Source organism: Peromyscus leucopus, chromosome X, assembly GCF_004664715.2.
Source record: "Peromyscus leucopus breed LL Stock chromosome X, UCI_PerLeu_2.1, whole genome shotgun sequence".
In the NCBI taxonomy this organism is placed as follows: Eukaryota; Metazoa; Chordata; class Mammalia; order Rodentia; family Cricetidae; genus Peromyscus; species Peromyscus leucopus.
In genome coordinates, this window is record NC_051083.1 from 21,933,680 (window position 1) to 21,956,225 (window position 22,546).

The 22,546-nt window shown below is 45.7% G+C and overlaps 1 protein-coding gene across 1 annotated transcript in view; it reads left to right on the forward strand.

Annotated features, from left to right (window-relative positions):
* The first annotated feature begins 316 nt into the window (after positions 1-316).
* Iqsec2 (IQ motif and Sec7 domain ArfGEF 2) overlaps positions 317-22,546 on the forward strand; it is an 82,300-nt gene continuing 60,070 nt past the window's right edge. Inside the window, 1 exon segment of the mRNA XM_028857698.2 lies at positions 317-1,286. Coding sequence (XP_028713531.1) covers positions 580-1,286 — 707 coding nt within the window. The 5' untranslated portion in view covers positions 317-579.

A 22,546-nucleotide genomic window follows, 5' to 3' on the forward strand; every position in this document is an offset into this window, starting at 1 on the left:
TTGATGGCTTGGATCTTGGGCCTGTTGGACCAGCGCATGTTAGAATAGGTTGGAGGAGGACTTCGTTAGGCTATTAGGTGAAGACCCCAGGACCGCTGAAATGGAGATACCTCCTGCAGACTGAGCTAAGGCTGACCTCCAGCTGAGGTGCCAGTGCCTTGGGGCTGGTCCAGCTCTGGTGCTGGTGGCCACTGCAGGTGGGGCGCGCGGGGGCGGGTCGGGAGAACTGGGTGGGGGCAGGGGCGGGGGGCGGGCCGGCGGCCGGGGCGGTCCCGCGCGGCCGCGCTGCGCAGTGACTCCGCAGCGGGCGGAGCGCCGTGGGCCGCGTCCTTCCGAGCCCTGGCGGTGGTGGTGGCGGTGACGGCGGCGGCGGCGGCTGCGGTAGCCTCAGCTCCTGCGCCCCGTGCCGCCGGCCCCAGCGCTGTCTCCCGGGCCCCCCAGGGCCCCCGGGCCCCCGAGCCCGGTGCGCGCCCTCGCGTCCCGCCGGCCCCTCCCCCGGCTGGGCCCGGGGGAGGGTGGCGCCGTGAGCGAGCGGGGACTGGGCTCTCCTGCCCGTTCCCCTGTCCCTGGGCCGCCAGGATGGAGGCGGGGTCCGGGCCCCCGGGTGGCCCGGGATCTGAGAGCCCCAACCGGGCGGTGGAGTACCTGCTGGAGCTGAACAACATCATTGAGAGTCAGCAGCAGCTGTTGGAGACCCAGCGGCGGCGCATCGAAGAGCTGGAGGGCCAGTTGGACCAGCTCACCCAGGAGAACCGCGACCTGCGGGAGGAGAGCCAGCTGCACCGCGGGGAACTGCACCGGGACCCCCTTGGCGCGCGGGATAGCCCTGGCCGCGAGAGCCAGTACCAGAACCTGCGTGAGACCCAGTTCCACCACCGCGAGCTACGGGAGAGCCAGTTCCACCAGGCGTCCCGGGACGTGGGCTACCCGAACCGGGATGGCGCCTACCAGAACCGGGAAGCTATCTATCGGGACAAGGAACGAGAAGCCTCCTATCAGCTCCAGGACACTACCGGCTACACAGCCCGCGAGCGCGACGTGGCCCAGTGCCACCTGCACCACGAGAACCCAGCCCTGGGTCGCGAGCGTGGCGGGAGGGAGGCTGGGCCAGCGCACCCGGGCCGCGAGAAGGAAGCCGGCTATTCCTCGGCGGTGGGCGTGGGGCAGCGGCCACCGCGGGAGCGAGGCCAGTTGAGCCGTGGCGCATCCAGAAGCTCCAGCCCTGGCGCGGGCGGAGGTCACAGCACCAGTACCAGCACCAGCCCGGCTACAACCCTCCAGAGAAAGTAAGGAATGTGTTGGCAACCCCCACCCAACCCTTCCCTTCCCCTCTAGATTCCTCTTCAACTTATCTGGTGGATAAAGTATATGAAGCCCATGCCTGATTCCATTTCCTGCTTCTCCTATCCCAATCGGGAGAAGCCAGGTCCTCCTCAACCAGCTGACATGCTTTCCCTAGCCACCACACACTGGTTTGGTCAGAGGAGTGCAGGCTTTTTTTTTTTTTTTTTTTTTTTTTTTTACCTTCAGAACCAAGGCCAGTTAGAGACTAAAGCAATCCCCACTACCTCCTTCCACTTCTTCAGCCCCCAGCCGTATCCTTTCTGGAAGATGGATTAAATATTTTTTAGACAGAGGTGGTATCAACTCAAAGCCCCAAAGGAGAGAAACACTCCTACACATCTTTATTTTTTTTGAGGCGGGGGGCTAGTCTTGTCTAGAGGCAAGTGGGGACCAGAATGGATTCTGGCGACTGAGATCCCTCTGAGGGGAACTGCAGCACATATTGGCATGGAGGGGGGGGGTGATGGTGGCAAAGATGGGGGAGCAAAGATGGAAGCTAGGCCCTTGGTTAGTTTCTCAAAGTCCAGCTGGTCTCCACCCTTCAAGAAAAACAACACCCATTTAAAGAGCCCTACCAGGAAGGGAAGTCCATAGATCTCCCATCTGTTGGATCAGCTTCAGTTCCGGTGCTGGGGTCTGTCCATGTGTCTGAGACAGGATAGGAATATTTTCCGAGTTGATGGGACATGGGCAGGGTCCACTTTTCCCATATGGATCCCATTGTGTGCCGGTTGGGATAAATGTTTTAGGCTGTGAGTCAAGGGCATGAAGGCTCACAGGGATGCCCTGAAGGCTCTCCTATTGCTTTGCTGCTATAGTGGAAAGAACACTGAACTGGGAGACAGGAGAACTGGGTCTCCCTTCCAGCTCTGTTGCAGATTGGCTTTGTGACCTTGACTGAGTCCGTTCTTCTGTCAGTCCATCCTTTCCCCTACATTTCTTTTAAAGGCAAGGTCTGCCAACTGAGATTCAATGGTTATGTTACTAACCCAGCCACACCAGAGAGCAAGTCTGAAGTCCTTTAGCAAATGGACAGGCTTAGCCCTCCTCTCACTGCTCAGCTGGTCCTACCATGTGCCACAACTAGTGGAGTGTCTCTTGGAGGCTGGGCTGGGGGTGGGGAAGCCTTCTGCCTCAGGAAATCTGCCGGGAGACAGCTCTCTGCAACTCCCCCATGGTGAGGCAGCAGGCTGGGGTGCTGGGTTGAGATGGCTGGGCCCCAGGAGCAGCAGCTGCAGCTTGAGGGCTTGGCTGGGCTCCACTGCAGTGCACCCTCAGATGAGTGTTGGGGTGGAGGGACAGCCCCAGAATGGGGGCAGAGAAAGACTGGATGGGGCCTCGTGGTCCTTGAGTCTGGTTGCAGACTTCTCTAGAGGGGTCAGGCCTGTGATGGAGAGAGCAGCCTCATTATGTCTGACTCCAGGGAGCAGATCCAGGAGCAGTGGGAACATTTAAGATCAAATCAAGAGAACTTTTCAACCTAGCCAGTTGTGATGCAGTAGATTGCTTCAAGGGATGAGGATGGTGGCTGGCTGGACAGGTCCAGTTGAGGGCCAAAGGGGGTCCGAGCGAGCTGCAAGAAACATATAGTTCCTGATTTGGGCATTAAGCCCAGGGAAAAGACCCGAATCTTCCTCAATTTCAGAATTCTGTTGCTCTCAGCTTCTCCATCCTGCAGACATAGGTCTGAATTCTGGGCTGGCTGGGAGCCCATTTGCCCTTCTGCCTGCTTCAGACTCCTTCCTTCTTTTTTGTGCACTTTCCAGGTGGCTTGTTGGAATCCCTTGCATCACATTTCCTACTGGGCTAATAAAGAGGTTTAAATAGCACTTTGAATGTCTCTCAACTACATATTAACTGCTTGCCTATCTGTGATTACTTCATTTGGACTTCACAACAAAGCCCACTCAGTGAGCATCAGCAGCTCCATTTTAGAGAAGGAAGAACCAAGGCTTCAAGTCGTCCAAGGGGCCTTATTCAAGGTTATGCTACTAGTTGCTAATGGAGCTGGACTAGAATCGAAGTCTGCCTGTCTTAAAGGCACATTATTTGTTCCCTAGAGCTTAAGCACCCCAAGGAGTCTTGGCCTCAGGACCTGGTGAGGTACTGAACTGGGAAAAGCGAAGAGAGCCTTAGGTCTCCAGGTTTTGAACTAGAAGAGATGGGTCTGGGATGAGTGGAGGAGTCAATGGGGAGACAAGACGGCTCCCTTCCTCTTTCCCACCTTCCTCCTTGCCGGATGTCAGGAGAACCTGTAGCCATTGCTGGAACCAGGGCTGCTGCAAGCGACTCCCCTGCTAGGCCTGTTCTGGGTTTGTAAGGAGTGGGTGAGAAGGCTGCTGTTGGAAGCGCGGGCAGGCAGGGTGGGAGTTCAGCAGCTGAGGCTGCAGCATTGGGGGAGGACAGGCAGAGCTGGTACAGGCTGGGCTCGGCTGGGCCCCAGGCTCCCTCTGGTGGACAAACTGGGGAGAAATAGGGCCTGGGTCAAGATAGAGCTTGTTGGGAGCCCACTCGGCCTCGGACTCAGTTCTCCCAACCACCCTGTGCATCGATCACTACCGTCACGTCACAGCATAAGAAACTGAGGGCCCTGAGAAGTAACGTCCATCAGAGGTCATGCTACTCACACAACATACACAACATATTCCTGTGAACTTTGCCTTCTTTGCTTTGGGTATCACCCATCCATATCCATATCAGTTACCCAGAACTCCCTCATCCTTCCATACTGCTCTACTGGACAGGTTCCAGGATGCCAGAATCTCTTCTGCCAGGCTCTGGGTGTGGTCTTCCTAGTATGACAGAAAGCAACATGAATCCCTACCTCCTTCTGGTCACTGGTACATGAGGATTTAGTTATTTGCTTACTAGTTGTTGACCTGACTACTGCTTATCTTTTTACCTGGAACTGTCACCTCCTGCCATGATTTCAAAAGAGATCTTTTTGTTGTTAAGCTTGGTCTGATTCCCCCTACAGTTCTGACACCTAGAATGATTTATGGAGGCTAGGACCCACTGCTGAATGTCCCATGCTGAAGAGAGCTGTGTTCCTACATTTCCTGCACGGGCCCAGCTCCATCTCTGCTGTATGCAGTGGTGGGCTGAAGCCAATATGGTGGTAACCGTCTCTCCTCTGCCCCCACCCACCCTGCAAGCTGGCTCCCATTTGGATACTGAACCTAGAGGGGCCAGCCTGGTGCGCTTGACACCCCGAGCGATGCGTGGTCTACTGCATCACTGCTGAACTATCATCTGCTGCAGGTGGTGGGGTGCCAGCATTGAGGAGAGAGAGAGAGAGAGAGAGAGAGAGAGAGAGAGAGAGAGAGAGAGAGAGAGAGAACGAGCAAGTGAGAGTGAGCCCCGGGAGAGACTCTGGGGGAAGTCTGGCTCCTTTTGGCATGCTGGATTCTTTCTCTAGGGTGTCTCTCCTTCCTTTCACGAGGGAAACTATTTATCGTCCCCTCCACTGTGTTGTGAGCATTATGCTGGTGTGGGAGAAAATGATAATGTTGAATTTAATGAGAATTAGGAGTCTTGCTTCTCTGTCTAGATCTGGGGCAAGAATGGGGTTGTTGTCATCCACAAATATTTCTTGGCTGTGTTCACAGAGCAGGAGGGGCCACCAGGCTGAGCAAACACCATGCTCTTGGCACGCAGAGCTCTCTTCCCACCAGCCAGGAAGACAGGGTTGCGGGCTTAGGCAGGCCACAGACACAGTAGTGAGGGCGAAGTGAACGGAAAGGGTGGGGGTTCTCAGAGGACAGAGGGATCAAGAGAGGCAAGGCCACTGGTTGAGGACCTGGGCAGGAGAGGAAGGTGCTTGGAAGAAGTGTGCACAGTCCCTTGATGTCCAGTTGAGATGTGTGGCAGAGGGGAGACACCAGGCGTGGTGTTTGCTGACTGCTCTTCCTCTGTCCACCCCTGCCAACTACGGCCCCTACACTTTCCAGGGGCAGAGTAAAGGCCTGGAGCATATGGTGAAGAGGCCATGTGTGGACTGAGTGAGTCTCAGCTTTCTGTGTGGTAGGCACTCTCCTGTGCAGCTTTATGTAATGATAGCTAACATTTTCCCACTGCATTTACTGTGTGCTGGGCACTTCATTCTAAGTGCCTGCCATACAGTCATTCATTCTGTTTTCACATGAATCCTTTCATGTAAATTGTTATTAAGTCCATTTTATGGATGAAGAAACTAAGGTCTAGGAAGGTAACATATCCAAGGTTCCTGAGTGAATAAGTGGCAGGACTGCAGAAGAGCTAGCTGGGCTCCAGGTCTGTAGCATTCTTGGCATTCTTACTCATCCGGCAGCCCTGTTTCTTATCTCATTTCCACAGGATCCTTGCCAGGTGGGTGTTATTGTTATCCTCATTTTTCAGAGCAGTGAGTTACACAGCTGGCTGAGACCGAGAGCTGTATGGCTTCCAATCCTTCCGGGCACTGTTGCCCCCTCCCGTCCGGGGGTCGGGGGGTGGGGTTAAAGACGTGAACTCTAGGCGTGACTCTGCCTTGACTCCCTCCGAGGTTCCCTTTCAAAATCACCTCCTGAGTTTTTCCATGGTGTCCTGAGAGATTACTTCTCTTTTTTCTGTCAAGCCTCTGATAAATCTGCTGGAGCCAAGCCATGTCTGCAGTCTGGCTCCTCTGTTCTCGTTGTCTGTTTCCGTCCACAGATTCCCCTTCTTCTCTCATTTTTTTGCAAATCCCTTTTCTACAGACCATGCCTGAGTTACCCTGGCGGTGTGCTGCCATCAGTAGCCCACCCACGCCTTCTGATGGCCTCTGGGACATGGCTAATACCGTTCCCTTCTCCTTGGTTGCTTACTATTATTTCTAAGGTGGAATTAGCTGTCACCTCTCCTATCTTTATTTTCTGGTCCTTTTAAAAATAATTATTTTTATTTTACTTTATGTGTATGGCTTTTTTATTTTTATTTTTATTGTTTGCGTGCGTGTATGTATGTGCACCACATGTGAGCCCATGGAGGCCAAAAGAGGGCACTGGATCCCCTGAAACTGAAGCTTTGAACTGCAGTGGGAGTTGCTGGGAATCAAACCTGGGTCTTCTAGAAGAGCCTTAAGCACTCTTAGCCAGTGAGCCATCTCTCCAGCCCTTGTTGGTCCGCCATGATGCTCCGTCTATCCCTGACATTTGCAGTGAGAAGTTTAGTCTTTTTATTTTATATTTTAACTTTCATTGTTATTTTATTTGTAGGGGTGTTTTGCCTGCATGAGAGGACATTGGATCCCTTGGGACCACAGTTACAGATTGTGGCTTCTGGGAATTAAACCTGGGTCCTTATAAGAGCAACCAATTCTATTAACCACTGAGCCGTCTCTCTAACCCCAAGACTAGCATATCTATCTATCTATCTATCTATCTATCTATCTATCTATCTATCTATCTATCTTTCTTTCTATCTATCTGTCTATGTATCTATCTATCTATGTATCTATCTATCTATCTGTCAATATTAATCTATCTACCTACCTATCAATCATCTGTCTACCTACCTATCAATTATCTATCCATCATCTATCTACCTATCAATCTTCTATCTATCTATCTATCTATCTATCTATCTATCTATCTATCATATATATCTATCTATCATCCATCCATCCATCTACCTACCTACTTACCTATCTATCTATCCATCATCTGTCTATCTATCTATCTATCTATCTATCTATCTATCTATCTACCTACCTACCTACCTATCTATCATATCTTTCTATCCATCCATCCATCTACCTACCTACCTATCAATTATCTATCTATCTATCAATTATCTATCTATCAATCATCTATCTATCTATCTATCTATCTATCTATCTATCTTCTTAGTTGTTCATATCTTGTGCCTCCTACTAGCCTCTAAAACAGTGGTTCTCAACTTGTGGGTCTCCACCTTGTTGGGGTTGCATATCAGATATTTACATTAAATTCATAACAGTAGCAAAATTATTGCAATGAAAATAATTTTATGGTTGGGGGTCACCACAACATGAGGAACAGCATTAAGGGATCAGAGCATTAGGCAGGTTGAGAACCACTGGTCTAAAAGGAGTCAGACTTAACTGACATGTATTGAGTACATGTTCTATATCAGATTCGGTGCTTGGTGCTGGGGTGAAAGGAGTGAAAAACTTGGAAATACATCACACAGCAGCTGCTCAATCAATTCTGAGTAGACATAAGGATGTCTGATCAAGTGCTGGTGAACTAATGGCCAGGTCCCTCAGTTTTTCTTTATTTTGGACTCCTGTTGAGAGAAATGTCAACTTCAAATTCCTCTTGTTTTTTTTCCTCTTGCTTTCTGGAAGCATGGGCTTAGGATTTTTCCATTTTTTACACCCAGTGCTCTCCCAGTTGACACAGTGACAGAGAAGCCGAGTTGCATGAGACTTTAGAGGTATACAGGCCAATCTGCTCATCACTCCATCTCCCTAGCAGGCCATGTCTATGTCACGCCACATTCTTGACTCTTGGTGCAAAATCTTCTCTCCTGAATGAACCAGGGAGTCCTATATGGGACCTGTATGCACTTCGCCCAAGTCCAGTTGCGAGTTGTTTATTGGCACATTTTTTCATTTCTCCCCCCCCCTTTTTTTTAAATATCCATCGGTTTTTATTGAGATCATACGCTAGGCCAGGCACAGCATCTTAAGAGTGGGAGTAGACTTGCCCTCTTTGGCTCTTTTCCTGGCAGGTCGTATGCATCGGTCACAGGAGAGAATGAGGACTAGATGACTTATTTCCTCTTGGCGGGGGAGGATGATTTGCCAAGTAGTCTAGTTTCCCCTGCTCTCTACTGTCTGCCAAAGTGTCCAGTTTTTCGGACCCTTGAAAGCACGTACACAGGAAGCCCATCTTGGCTACTTAGTGGCTGAAGCTCCGTGGGGCTTGGGAACCCTGAATACTACCTGGGAGAATCTGAAGGAAGGAAGTGGGATGTTCTGGAACGTAGACTTCATGTGAGTCTTTAAGCATCATTTCACTTGCAGGGCCTGTTTCTATTTTTTTCCCCCTCAGCAGTACATGGGGATAAAATTGTATTTTCTAACATGTATGATTCATACTAGCCCCCATCCCCTTACCACACCCCCACCCCTCAGTGTGTCAGAAACTTTCCTGCCTGCTCCTCATATTCATCAAGGTCCTGGTCGGGATGGAAAGCAAGAGAGCCAAGGATAGAAAAGAATAGATGATACTGCCCTGCCCCCTAGAGGCGAAGTGTAACAAACACCACGAAAACAGTCCCATCATATCCAAAACAAAGATGGCTAGCCAGAGCTACAGGACGGATGGGGATTGTTCCTCTGATGCTTTAGATATAAATTAATCACCACCATCACCTAAGAGGTACCCTTCACTCATACAAGATACATTTCTATGGTATAGTGTGATTTTTTTTTTTAGACTATAGGTTTTATTTCTTTTTAGTTGGCACATAGAAATTAGAGTGAGGATGTATGAATTTTATGTTTTCTTAAAGGGTTAGGATGACTGCATATCCAGGCCTTATGATTTCCTACTGGATCCCAAGATACAGTGTACTACACTCACCTGAATCAAACGAATGTTTCCTTCTGTATAGCCATGTTAGAATTACTGTCATTAGGGGCTGGTCTTTGGTTAATATATGTGAGGCCCTGGGTTCATTTTCTGTTGTATTCCCTGAAGAATAATAAACATTGGTCATGAGGAAGAATTGTGAACCAACTAGTTATTTCCTCTTTAGGGAGGAGCTCAGTTTACTCCCAGCAGTGAAAAACAAATTCCTGTTGTTGTACATGATGCAGAGTACCTAAGTGGATCCGTACACAGCTGCACAGCCCAACTCAACTGTGCTTGTGCGAATTGAATATGACCTAGCTAGTCTCAGCACACAGCATGTGTTTATTCATTGGTAAACCTTACTATCACTGATAACTTTCTAAAGCTCTGTGCTATATGAAGGGAAGGAGGAAGAGGCGGAGGAGACGCTCCCCAGAATTCTGAGGGGTTAATGCAGTGAATATTTGTGTGTCTGGTGCATGTGTCTAGGGCACAGTGCACCTTGTGTCCTAACAGGTAGAGTTTGGTGACTTACACTGCACAGTTCTGGCTTCAGAGTAAAGAAAGCAATTGTGCAGACAGATGAATACAAAGTGATATCCAATGTTGTATTGCCAGTGGGAAGGACAGGAAGTGCCCTAAGGATTGGTAGCTACCGACCATCAGGGAAGGCTTCCTAGAGGAGGTGATCTCTAAATGGAGTTAACTAGGTGAACGAAGACTATATGTGGGTTGTTGGGAATTGGGGGCAAATGGGAGGTTCAGGCAGGGGAAACAGCCTAAGTATACCCATACATGACGTATGTGCAAAGAGAAGAAAGACTTTTATCGTCACAACAAACTCAAGCAGGAGATGGGAGGCAGGGAAGTTCATCAAGGAGGAGGAGATTCTGGAGAATTGGTCAGCCTAGATCATGAAGACAGAAGGATGACAGTATTGGGAACTTTAAGGGTTTAAACTAGGGAGAGAGGTGCCCATGGCATAGTACATTGAGAGTCACATTTTGGAGCAGTCTCCCTAGAAGGGCAGACTGTAAGAGAGATTTGAAAACGTCTTGTGAGAAAGTGCATGTAACAGTCTCGATGAGAGACTGTGAGATCTGCACTCCTATTCATAAAAGCCAAGACATGAAAGCAGTGAAGATGCCTATTAACAGATGAATCAAGAAAATGTGGTGTATATATACAGTGCAGTTTTATCCATCCCTAAAAAGAATTAAATAATGTCATTTGTAAGAAAAATGAATAGAACTGGAAACCATGCTAAGCAAAATAAACTAGACTCAGAAAGACAAATTTTGTATGTTTTTTATATGCATAGTCTACATTTAGATAGATAGATGGATGGATGGGTGGATGGATGGATGGATGGATGGATGTGGGGCTTGGGAGATGGTTCCCTGGGTAAAATGCTTGTACAATCATGAGGACCTGAGATTGAATTCCCAGCACCCACTGAAAAGCTGGGTGTGTTGGTGCCCTCCTGTAGTCCCAGTGCTGGGGAGCTGGAGACTGGAGGATTCATGGGCTTTGCCTGCTAGTCAGTCTAATCAATCAGTGAGCTCCAGATTCTGTGAGCCCCTGTCTTAAGGATAAGGTGGAGAGCTGTTTTGGAAGACACTCAACATCAACCTCTGACGTGACCACACACACCACACACACATGAACAGACACATACACAATTATATATGACATGACAGCAGAAATGGGACTATTTGGAAGAGAGAAAGGGACCAGTGGAGAGAGGAGAGGAAAAATAAGATGGTGCGTTAGGGAGCTAATATGAGCAAACGACAAAAATATACATGTATGAAAATGATATAATGAACCTTTAATCCCAGTACTCAGGAGGCAGAAGCAGACAGATCTCTGAGTTCCAGGCCAGCCTGGTCTACAGAGGGAGTTCCAGGACAGCCAGGGCTACACAGCCCTGTAGCAAAAAGAAAAGAAAAGAAAGTGACACAATGAAACTAATTTTAAAAAGAAAACAATTTGTTAAGAGAGTAGATCTCATTTAAGAAAAAAAGAAAAGAAAAGACCTGCCCACTTGGGTGCCGGAGAGAGAACGGTGATGACAATAAGCTCTTCAAGTGCCATCAGAGAAGGGAACATAGCACACTGCAGGAGCTCAGAGGAACAGCAGCCATTCATGATCAGCAGGGTTGTAAATGTCAAATGTTTGAGCTGGAAGGGCCTGAAGTATGCAGCTGAAGGTGATTTACTTTACAGGTGAGAAGATTGCTACCAGAAGTGACAAAAGACTGTTTAAGGCCCTGCAAGTGTGCATAGAAGAAAGCATTCGGACCGGAAGAGTCGCTGTAGTACTAATGCCAATGCTCAAAACAGCTTCTGTCGAATGTGCTGCTCTAAAAATCTTAGGATTGTTTTTGTGTTCTACTTATAGAAAAACCAAATGAAAGAAAGAAGAAAACTAGGGCTCCAAGAGATTGGGTGGCTTGTTGGGGATGAAGCAACCAAGAGGATTCATCTCCTAAAGGGGCTTTTGCTCTAATGGGAGGGAGACTGGTCTTCTGCTCTGATTTGGCTCCTCGGAAACCAAGGTGCTTGATTCCTAGCTGGGATAGGAACTCTTTCTTCTTTTTCTCCACCCAGCTCAGGACCAAACTTCTTGCTGCTAGTTTTTGTCTTGCTAGGACTTGTTTGATGTATCTGAGGCAGCTCAAAAGCAATTTCTGGTTTGACAGCCAGGCCTGGCCACCCCCTGCCCCTGTTTCAATTTTCATACAAAGGAGGGCTGTGCTTTTGAGAAAGACAGACTTGTGTTTGAATATAAATGCTGCCTCGACGTGCTGGATGACCTCAGTGAAGACATTTTATGTTTTATAAGCTTTTAGTTCCTGGTCTTTAAAATGGAATAACAATGCCTACTGCTCAAAGATTAACTGAGATCGTTTGAATTGCACTCACTGATGTTTGTACTCGATAAACAATCATTTTTGTTCTCTATCTAAAATCTCCTGTGGACAGTAATTTGAAGAATCCAGTGCTAGGCCAAGCTTTGCTTTTCCTCAAAATGGTGTATTTTCTCCTTGCCAAGATGGAGCTTTCATCGTTCATTGTATCTTCCTTTACGCCTCAGGCACCAGTTAACTTGAATGTATAGCTCTAACGTCTTTGCTGAGCTCTCTTTCTGAGTTCCCATTTTTTTTTGGTTCAGTTTTTGGTCTGTCCTTATCTGTGCTCTTGGAATAAATAATCTGAAATCCTTCAAGATTCAGGCAGGTATAAATAATTATTGGGTGTAAGTGGTTGAGTAAATGGAAGGCTGGAGGGGCTGGAATATTTGAAGAGGACCAGAAGGTGCTGCAGACTGATCTGGTTGAAATTTCAAGACAGCTGTATGGATTGTTGTGGGGGGCCAAAGTATTAATTTAGACCAGTGGTTCTCAACCTTCCTAATACTGCAACCCTTCAATACAGTTCACCATGTTGTGGTGACCCTCAAACATAAATGTTGTGGTGACCCCCAAACATAAAATTATTTTCGTTGCTACTTCACAACTTTAATTTTGCTACTGTTATGGATCATAATGTAAATGTCCGATGTGGAGGATATCTGATATGTGACCCCTTTGAAAGGGTTGTTTGACACCCCCCACACACATGGGGTCGTGATCCACATGTGGAGAATCACTGCTTTCGAGCGTCTAGCCCTGTACTTAGCCTCTCCTGCTCCTGCTCTAACCAGAGGCAAACGCTGGAGACCAGGACCTCCTTCTGGCAGAATCAGCACCCCCTCTGCTCGGAATGTACAGTGTGGAAGACAGAGAACCCACGAAAGGAAAGGGACTTGGTTTTAGAATTTTAAAAATTATACCAGCCAGTCAAGGTGGCAGCCACCTCAGCTGGAAGGCTGCGGGAGGATGATCACTTGAGTACAGGATTTCAAGACCAAACCTGGGCAACACAGTCAAAACCTCATCTCAAATATGACAAAAACCAATCAGCACAGCTCAAAGCAGTGTGTATATACAATATTATTTTTATTTTTAATTGACACAGTAATTACACATGTTTATTAGATACAATGTGACATTTTAATACATATATATATATAATATGTGATCATCAGATCAGAGTGATTAACCTATATGCAAACATTTATCATTTCTTTGTGTTGGGGACATTAAAAAGCCCCTCTACTAGCTAATTTGAAACATTACATTAGTTTTTGTCAACTATTGTTATCCTCTTGCGCTATAGAACAGTAGAAGTTATTCCTTCTATCTAGCACCCAATAACCATCTTCTTTCCGTCCCCTTCTCATTCTTTTCAGTCTTGGTAAACACTATACTGTTCTGTATTTCTGAGAGATGAACTTCTTAGCTTCTACATTTAAGTTAGATTATGCAGCATATATACACATTTTAAAATGAGTGAGTTGTAGAATAAAAAGCCAGTGTCTTGCCAGGCATGGTGGCACATGTCTGTAATCCCAGCTCTTGGGAGACTAAGGAAGAAAGATTTCTGGGGGGAAAAAAAAGCCAGGATGGGATATGTAGGGAGAACCTGTCATAAAAAAGGCTTGCCTCTTGCTTCCTAGACCCTGGAGGTGGCCATTTCTTTTTGTTGTTGCTGTTTTTTGTTTAGTTTTGCTTTTAGACAGAATCTCACTAAGTGTCCCTCTTGGCCTAGAACTTGCTACATATATCAAACTGGCCTCAGATTTGCTAAGCTCGTCCTGCCTGGCCTCCTGATTGCTGCTATTACATGCATGGATTACTATGCCTGGCTCTTGTTTTTTTTTCAGGCAGAATCTCATGAAGTCCAGGGTGGCTTTGAACTTGTTATATAGCTGAGGCTGGCCTTGAACTACAGATCCTCCTGTCTCCATTTCCTAAGTATATATGGAATTATAGACATGAGCCCCCATGCCCAGCTGCTGGATATGATCACTTTTATCATTTAGCTTTTCTGGTAGTGACTTCATATCTCTTTATTATTATTATTATTATTATTATTATTATTATTATTATTAATGTTTTCGTGTGTGCATGTGCACTCGTGCCCACAAATGCACACGCATGCATATACTATGGCATTTAGAGGCCAAAGAACAGCTCTTTAGAATCAACTTCGCCTTGGATTGAGTTCAGCTCTTTAGAATCAACTTCGCCTTGGATTGAGTTCAGGTCTTTAGTCCTGGTGGCAAGCACCCCAAACCTCTGAGCCATCTCACTAGCCCTGTGACTTCATGCTTCTAAGTAGCGTGCTTTAACAATTATTTCCTCACTTATCAACTGAAAACATTATCTCTCTTTTTTTGCTATTTAATTTTCACTAACTTTAAAAATTGTACTCAAAGTAATGGATTTAATTATGGGATTTTTATACATACTGTCAACAAATCAATGGGTAAAGAAAAAGTGATGCATATACACATGGAATTTATTTAGCTATAAAGAAAAATGGAATCATAACATTTGTAGGAAAGTGGATGGAACTGGAAATTGTGAATTTATGCAAAGCATCCCAGACCCAGAAAGGCAGATCCCACACATGTTTTCTCTCATATGCATATCACATATATGAGCGTGCACACACACACACACACACACACACACATATATGAGAACAAGTGTAGGTCATATAAAAAGGGACTATGAAGAGTGAGAAAGAGATCTTAAGGGAGGGAGGGGGTGGGGAGAAGAGAAAAAGAAGGTAACAGAAAGCTGAAGGAGGGGCTAGCAGAGTGTGAAGAGGACTCAGAGGATGGGGAGAGGTTAGGGGAGGGGAGTAGCGAAGAGGATCAACAAAAAGATTCGTTAAAATTTCTTTTAGCTTATTTGTAACACTGAATTCCTTTCCCCATCTCAAATTGTAATAGTATTCTCTACTATATTCTCTTTTTAAAATTATTTATTTATTTTTATTTTATGTGCATTAGTATATTGCCTGCCTGTATGTCTGTGTTGGGTCTCCCAAAACTGGAGTTACAGACAGTTGTGAGCTACCATGTGGGTGCTGGGAATTGAACCCGGGTCCTCAGGAAGAGCAGTCAGTGCTCTTAACCGCTGAGCCATCTCTCCAGCCCCCCTCTCCTATTTTCTGCTTTACAAACTATGACTGAGTTAATAGAAACGCTTACGGAAATGTTTGTATATCCAGAATCACTTGTGCACTCACTGGTCTTATTTGGTGATCCAGCAGGGAGATGATTGTTATAATGGGTGTCCTTCAAATACCAAAATAAAAAGCAGTTTAGTTGGGGTCACTAAAATGTCATTAGATACTCTAATGCATCCCTCAGAGTTTAATTCCTTTCTCCAGCAGCCCTGTGACATTTCGCCTTTGCGTAAATGCCAGGCAGCTCGTGTTCTGAGTCCAGCACTTAGGGTGGCAAGGAAGGAATGATTTTATTATTATTATTATTATTATTATTATTATTATTATTATTATTATTAGTGTGTGATGCATGTAGAGGTGAGCACAAGCACTCTCATGTCATGGTGTGCATGTCAGCGCACAACTTTCAGAAGTCAGTTCTCTCCTTCCATCGTGCAAGGTCTAGGGAGCAAATGTCCATAGCAAGTACCTTCACATGCTGAGCCATCGCCCTGGGCTGAAAGGACTTGGTATGTTGTCAGTTTATACCTTGTCATTTGCCCCCCTGGTGGTGTCTACCCCTCTCCATACATGCCAAGGCTAAGTCTAGCTAAGGATCTCCTGTACCAAGGGTCTGCCTCCTCAGCTGCAACCCCCTACCAGGGTTGGCTCTTCTTCAACTCTGCTAGCCCTCTGTTTAATTTTTTTCTTTCAGAAATTTGTTGAAATCTCTTACTCACTGATACCATCTTCTCCCATCTTTCCTTATATGAGTTCATACTTAATGTACTTATTCCTTTACTTTTGTTTTACTGCAGGGAGAGAGGAGATGCACATTTATTATGCTCTTGAGTTATAGGCTTTGGTTCTAGCTAAGCCTGATTGAAACTAGAAATTATTAGTAACTCCACATTCCTAATAGCCAAGCTTGGATGAGCTTGTTTTGACCCTATGTTACTGTTGGCCATGAACATTCATCTAGCACCCCTGGTTCATCCCTTTCCTTAACCTCCTCTATCCAGACTATAGAGTCAAGGAGCTTCAGCTGCAGAACAGATACCTGGGCTCTGTCCCCATTCTGGTTATTGCGTCCTTATGAAGCCTTCAAGCCTTCTCCTTCATCTCCCTGGGTGCCTCATCTGTGACTTGATAGGCTTCTGGTCTGCTGTGAGCCAGGCTTTTCCGGGATTGGCTAGGTACTTGGAGGGCAGCCCATCTTCTTTACTCCAGCAGTGAAAGCAGCTGGGCCAGAGATGACCCCCAAGTACACCGGAAAGGGCTTGGAGGCCGAGTTTAGGCTTCTACAACAGAAGACTTGCTCTAGTTGCTCCTCCTTTCACCCACACTTTCCCATCATGGCTGAACTTCCAACAGAGACAGGGGGCAGGGGGCAGAAATTAAGGACAATAGAGCCAGTTCCTTTTTCCTGCCCCCCCATTCATCTGTAACGTCTGTACCTACCCCCCACTTTCTTTTTTGGGTGCCCCCCTTTTCTGCATCTTCTAAGAGTGCTTGCTGGGGCTGGAAAGACAGCTCAGTGGTGAAGAGCACTAGCTGCTCTTCCAGAGGACCTGACTTCAATTCCCAGCCCCCACGTGGTGGCTCACAACCATCTGTGCCTCCAGTTCCAGGGGATCCAACCCCTTCTTCTGGTCTCTGATGGTACCAGACATGCACATGGTGAATAGACACATATACAGGCAAAACATCCTACACATAAAACAGAAATAAATAAATAAATAATAAACGTGTTTGTTAAATGTTTCTGATTTAGGGTGCCTTGAGCTATGCTTGTGTGGAGGGGAGTTGGGCAACAGGTCGGTCAAGTCTGCAGGTTGGTATGGGAGATGAAGTGCCTCCTGGCTCTGGTGTGACAGAAAGGAGCAAAAGTTGTGGCAGCTAAAGACATTTGTTGTGAGCATGTATGATGACACATGCTGACTCAGGAGGCAGAGGCAGGAGGCCCACAAGTTCCCCGTAAGTGTGCACTGCATAGCAAAATCCTGTCTCAAAAAGCCAAACCATCAGACAAATACAGATTTTCAACTCATATCCACCACTTATTGGCTGGGTGGTTGTGGGTAATTCACATTGCTCCTTCAAGCTTCGATTTCTGTATCTGGACAATGAGAACAACTAACTACCTTGTGCAGATGTTAGGGAGATAGCATGAGTATTGGACCATTATAAACATGTAATAAATAGTGCTGTTGTTATTATTTGGGTTATTGTAAGTTTGGCTATGATAAAGACCAAGAATACCTGCTTATTATATTTATTATGATTATATAATGCTTGTTTAGGATTAAAAGTAGGCATACCTTGGGTGAAGCCTCCCTGGTGCTTCTCAGCAATTATAAGGCAAAGTTCATACCCTGTTGTATGGTCTTTAAGTCTTTGGTTGTAGTCTATTGGTTTTCTTCAAGATATAAATACAATGTGATCTTTGTCTCTTTAGTTCTGGAACATGACATTTAAAAAGTGATAGCCCTGTGTAGTGGTACATGTTTATAATCCCAGTACTTAGAAGGCAGAAATGGGAGGCTCAGAACTTCCTGGCCAGCCTAAGCCACCTGGTGAAATCTTGTCGCAGAAGAATAAGAATAAATACAAACAAATATTTAGTTGGGAGTATGACTTGATCTTTACCATCATCACCACCATAGCATCACCTTTTTTATTCCAGACTTGTTCAGAGAGTTATGTTGAACAATGACCATAGAAAAACTAAAGACCCTTTCTACATAGTGGGTTTTTTTTCTCTAGAAGCATTTAATATCTTTTCTTGAATCCTCGGTGTTTTGAAATGCCATAGCGGCATATCCCGATATGGGGCTTTGTTTTGTTTTATCTCGTTGGCCTTTCATTCCTTCGGCTCTGGGAAACATTCTTACATTGTGTCTTTGAGCATTTCCTTCCTGCTGTTTCCTCCATTTTCTATTTCTGGAACCCCTATTGTTAGACGGAGGAATTCCTCAATTAATCCTCTAATTTTCTCATCTTTTCTCTTCTGTCGTCCTCTTTATTGTGTTATTTTGTTTCCTAGGATATCTCTTCACCTTATATCTTCTATCCCGCTGACATTTTTATTCTGGCTCTCACTATTTTTCATTTCCCAGATTTCTTCATTGTCTTTGTTCCTTCCAAATTCCTTCCTTGGTTTGTTTTCTTTGTCCATCTGCCTTCCAGGTTGGTGGTCTCCCTCACATAGCTTTGCTTCATACAGTAATCTTTGATTGCCTAGAACTTCGTTTCCTTTGAAAATAATGACTTTTATTAAGGCTTATTTAACATAAAACAAAATATACCTAGCTTGGGGGCTGGAGAGATGGCTCAGCAGTTAAGAGCACCTGTTGCTCTTTCAGAGGACCCAGGTTCAGTTCCCAGCACCTGCATGGCAGTTTATAACCGCCTATAACTACAGTTCTAGGGGATCTGGTCTCCTCTTCGGGCCTCTGCCAGCATCAAGCATGAATGCGGTGCACTTACATACATGCAGACAAAACATTCATGCACATGAAACTAAATGAACCGTAAAAACAGGAGCCCTAACTTAAGTGTCTCTGCACGATGACGCTTTGAGAAGGGCTCCCATGACACTACACAGGGAGGTGCACAGAAGCTGTGTGCACCCGACTTTGCTGTTGGAAGTAGGAGAGTAGAAGGAAGTTAGGGTCCCACCATTTTCCAAGGAAGATCCCTTTGCTTTTAGCTCTATTTCACCCCATCTGCCACTGCACCTGGTGTTCTCAAACCCAAAGCCTCCAGTTGCTGGGATGGTGCTGGAGGTGGAGAGAGTCTGACTGGACAGCATTGAGGACAGCATTGCAATTCACTATTTTTAGCTTTATCTCTCACTCTGCCTTCTGAGGTGTACAGTACCTCCAAACCCTGAGCACTGAAGAAGTTCTGTAAGTGGAGTGGTTTACTTCTGCTCAGCATCCTAGACTTTGTCTTTCTCTCTTTTTTTTTTAATTAAAAAAATTTATTTACTCACATTTTAGTGGTATTTGGGAAGTAACAGAGACAAATCAGTTTATTCAACTCATTGTACTTAAGTGAACATTCCCTTCTTCATTCTAGCCAACTAGTATTTATTCATCGTCCATGACTCATATAAGCACCATATCCTCAAAGAGTTTATGATCATGTCCATAGAGTGGGTTAAGGAGACCCTTCTCTGTTCTCCCTTGATAAGCGCTTCTTCTCTCCCTCTCAGCCATAATCAGAATGTTCTGAAATTGCCTATTTCAAGCATGACTGACACATCTGGTGGTCTGGAGCTATGCCTCATTTCTTCCCATAGCTCTAGCTTGGGATCCGGTTCATAGAAGTATAGAGTGAATATGTGCTAATGGAATGAATGAATGACTATAAAACCAGACATAGCTAGAGGGAATGACCATCTAGAAAGAGAAGTAAGCTGGATTCAATTGCTCCTATATAAGGTTAGTTTCCTAAAAGCCATGTGTTGCTTTAAAGCTATTTGCGAAAGAAAGTTTACCAAAGCACAATGTAAACCAATGGAAAAACATACCTGTGTCTATTCTCTATATTCAGAGGATGGTTAACTACATCATGACAAATAAAAATAATGATCTTGAAGAATATGTAGTACAAGGGGAAGCATGTAACAGAAAAAGCAATAAAAATCATACAATGCAAAATCATTTCTCCTGCATGCAGAGACGGAGAGGAGTAGGGCAACTGTTCGGAGTGGTCACTGTCTCTGTGATGTCATTGTGCACATTTTCCCTCTCTTTTTCCATGGGTTCCTAGATTTTCTAATGTAAGAATGCATTCAGTGCACATTAAAAAAAAAAAAAAAGCTGTTCAGAAGTGAAGATCGATATACCGGAAGAGCTATGAATGAAATACCCCAGTGGAGAGCCTGAGAATCAATGTATTTGTTTAGTGGGGTTTGCAGTGCATACATCACTGGGCACACATCCTGAAGGCCTTGGCCCTTCGGGCATCCCTACTCCCTGAACTGCAAAGCAGGACCTAGCTAAGGAAGCCAAAGGAGGCGGATCTTGGGCTCTATTTATTACAAATCCCAGTATCATGAACTGTACTGAGAAACAGAGGCCTGGGCCCCAAACTTCAAAGACCCCTCCCCACCAAGCAAGTACATGTGGAGTCAATGAGCCATACTCATTAGGATCCCATCTCTTCTAGACCATACTCTAGTTATCTGGAACTGCAATTCCCTGTCCAGATTTCTCAAGCTTACCTTTAGGAATTGTAGTCTTATTATCTAAGTCTACTCATTAAGCCCAAGGTTAGCCTAAGGAGAAAAGGGTACACACAAACAGATATGAACATATGGGCTGATGTGGGTGTGTATGTGTGTATACACACATACATAAAGACAGACAGACAGACAGCCATTCCCTTCTACTAACTTGAGTGTAAAAAAAAAAGTGGGGTGTGGTCCCTGGGTTTTGGTTCCACATGTGAACAGCTGACTCTAGTTGATAAAAGAAATAAACTTTGGGGTTCTAAAGAAAGTTAATTTTTTTTGAGACAGGGTTTCTCTGTGTAGCCCTGGCTGTCCTGGAACTCACTCTGTAGACCAGGCTGGCCTCAAACTCATAGAGATCTGCCTGTCTCTGCCTCCTGAGTGCTGGAATTAAAGGTGCCAGGGCACCACTGCCTGGCAGAAAGTAAATGTTTTAAAGCCTAAAGAGTGCTTAGAAGTCAACTAACACAGCTCCATCATTTTACACATTGAGGATCAAAAGTCCAGAGAGGTGACTTACCAAAGTTAATACTGCCTGTTAGGGACCAAATCATAATATATCCTATCTTCTACCACTTTATACTCTCCCCCAGAAGAATGGTGGCCCAGCTTCATGAAGTAGGAGGCAGATTGACCATTGGTCCAAGTGTACTGTTCCCTGAAGAGGTGCCAGATAGCACTATATTGATGATTGTTGTTCCAGAGTTTCTGTTGATGTGATAAAACACCATGACCTTTTGGGGAGGAAAGAATTTATTTCAATTTACACTTCTACATTACAGTCCATCACTAAAGGAAATTGGGGCAGGAGCTGATGCAGAGGCCATGAAGGAACACTGCTTTCTGGCTTGCTCCCCTTGGCTTGCTCAGCCTGCTTTCCTATATATCCCAGCGCCACCTGCCCAGGAGTGGCACCACCCCTAATAGGCTGTGTCTTCTCACATCAATCATTAATCAAGAAAATGTCCCCATAGACTTGGCCTACAGGCCAAGTTTATGGAGGCATTTTCTCAATTAAGATTCTCTCTTCCCAAATATGACTAGGTTTGTGTCAAATTGACAAAAACTGACCAGCATTATTGTTATCCATATATAATATACCAAATGCTTAGTGATAGACCCATGAGGTGGGATTCACCCCCACTTTGGATCTTATGATGCTATGTCCTCCCAAACTAGAAAGAATCAGTCCAATGTGAGAAGTGGCTAATACACTCTACATCAGGACTTGGACATTTCCCCCAACCCTACTGCCATCTTGAGAACTGTGAAACATCAGAGGGATATTTTAGAAGCAGAGAGACTATGATTGGTACATAGTAGATGCTCAATGATGGTTCATGATGATAATGATGAAGTTAGACTCCTTGAGTAGGCAGTTGTCTTCCCAGGTTAGAGCCTAGGGTATATATAGTGTGAGTAAATGTGTTCAGGATTTTGAGATGGGTGCCTGTAGACCAGCCTCCCTGGAGCAGGGGATTAGCGTTAGAGATGCTGAGGGTTCTGGATTCCATTCTGTAGGCAGCTGGGGAGTCATTCAAGTTTGGCTCCTTAGACTTGACACCTGAGAATAACTGAGCTGGGATTCCAGGAGCCATCTTGCTGCTATAGAGTGTGATGGAAAGTTTGAATAACTGTAATAAGGTGCGCTGTGGCCTTGGTTTTCTGTCCCTTTAAGGGGACAAAAAAGGCAACAGATTGGTTCCACTGTTATCAAATGAACATGCACCAGGTGTCAGGCACTTTGATCCTCAAAGCCATTCCATGAAGGGAGGGTTCCTTGCCGCTGCCCCATACTGCCCCATTTACTGTGTGAAGAATTTGAGGTCCTAGATAGCAAGGTGACTTCTTCAGGATAATGTGGCTAGTAAGCAGGCAAACTCATTTAGCGCCCTGATGCTTGCCTGCCCTACCTTGCTGGAGTAAGTGTGTGCGTGTGCGTGTGCGTGTGCGTGTGTGTGTGCGTGTGTGACACACACTCACTCTCTCAACAAATGCTATTCTAAAATCATCCTCTCAATGTACATATAGATAACACCCCCCAAAAAAAACCCTAAAATTATATCTTGGCTCGCTCAGTTGAGGACAGAGTCTCTTGTGTTCATCTCTGTGCCTTTTCGTGTTCAGCCTGGGAGAGGACCAGAGGTGTGGGGTGAAGAGGGAGGGAGACTACTTCCCAATACTCTCCCACTTCCAGGGGCCCTGGTTCTCCTTTCTCTCCTCGTCTGCTCCCAATAAAACAGCTTCTCTGTCCTAACTTCCATTACACAAGCATGTGCACACATACATGCACACATAATAGCCATGTGATTGCTTGCACAGGCATGTGCTCTCC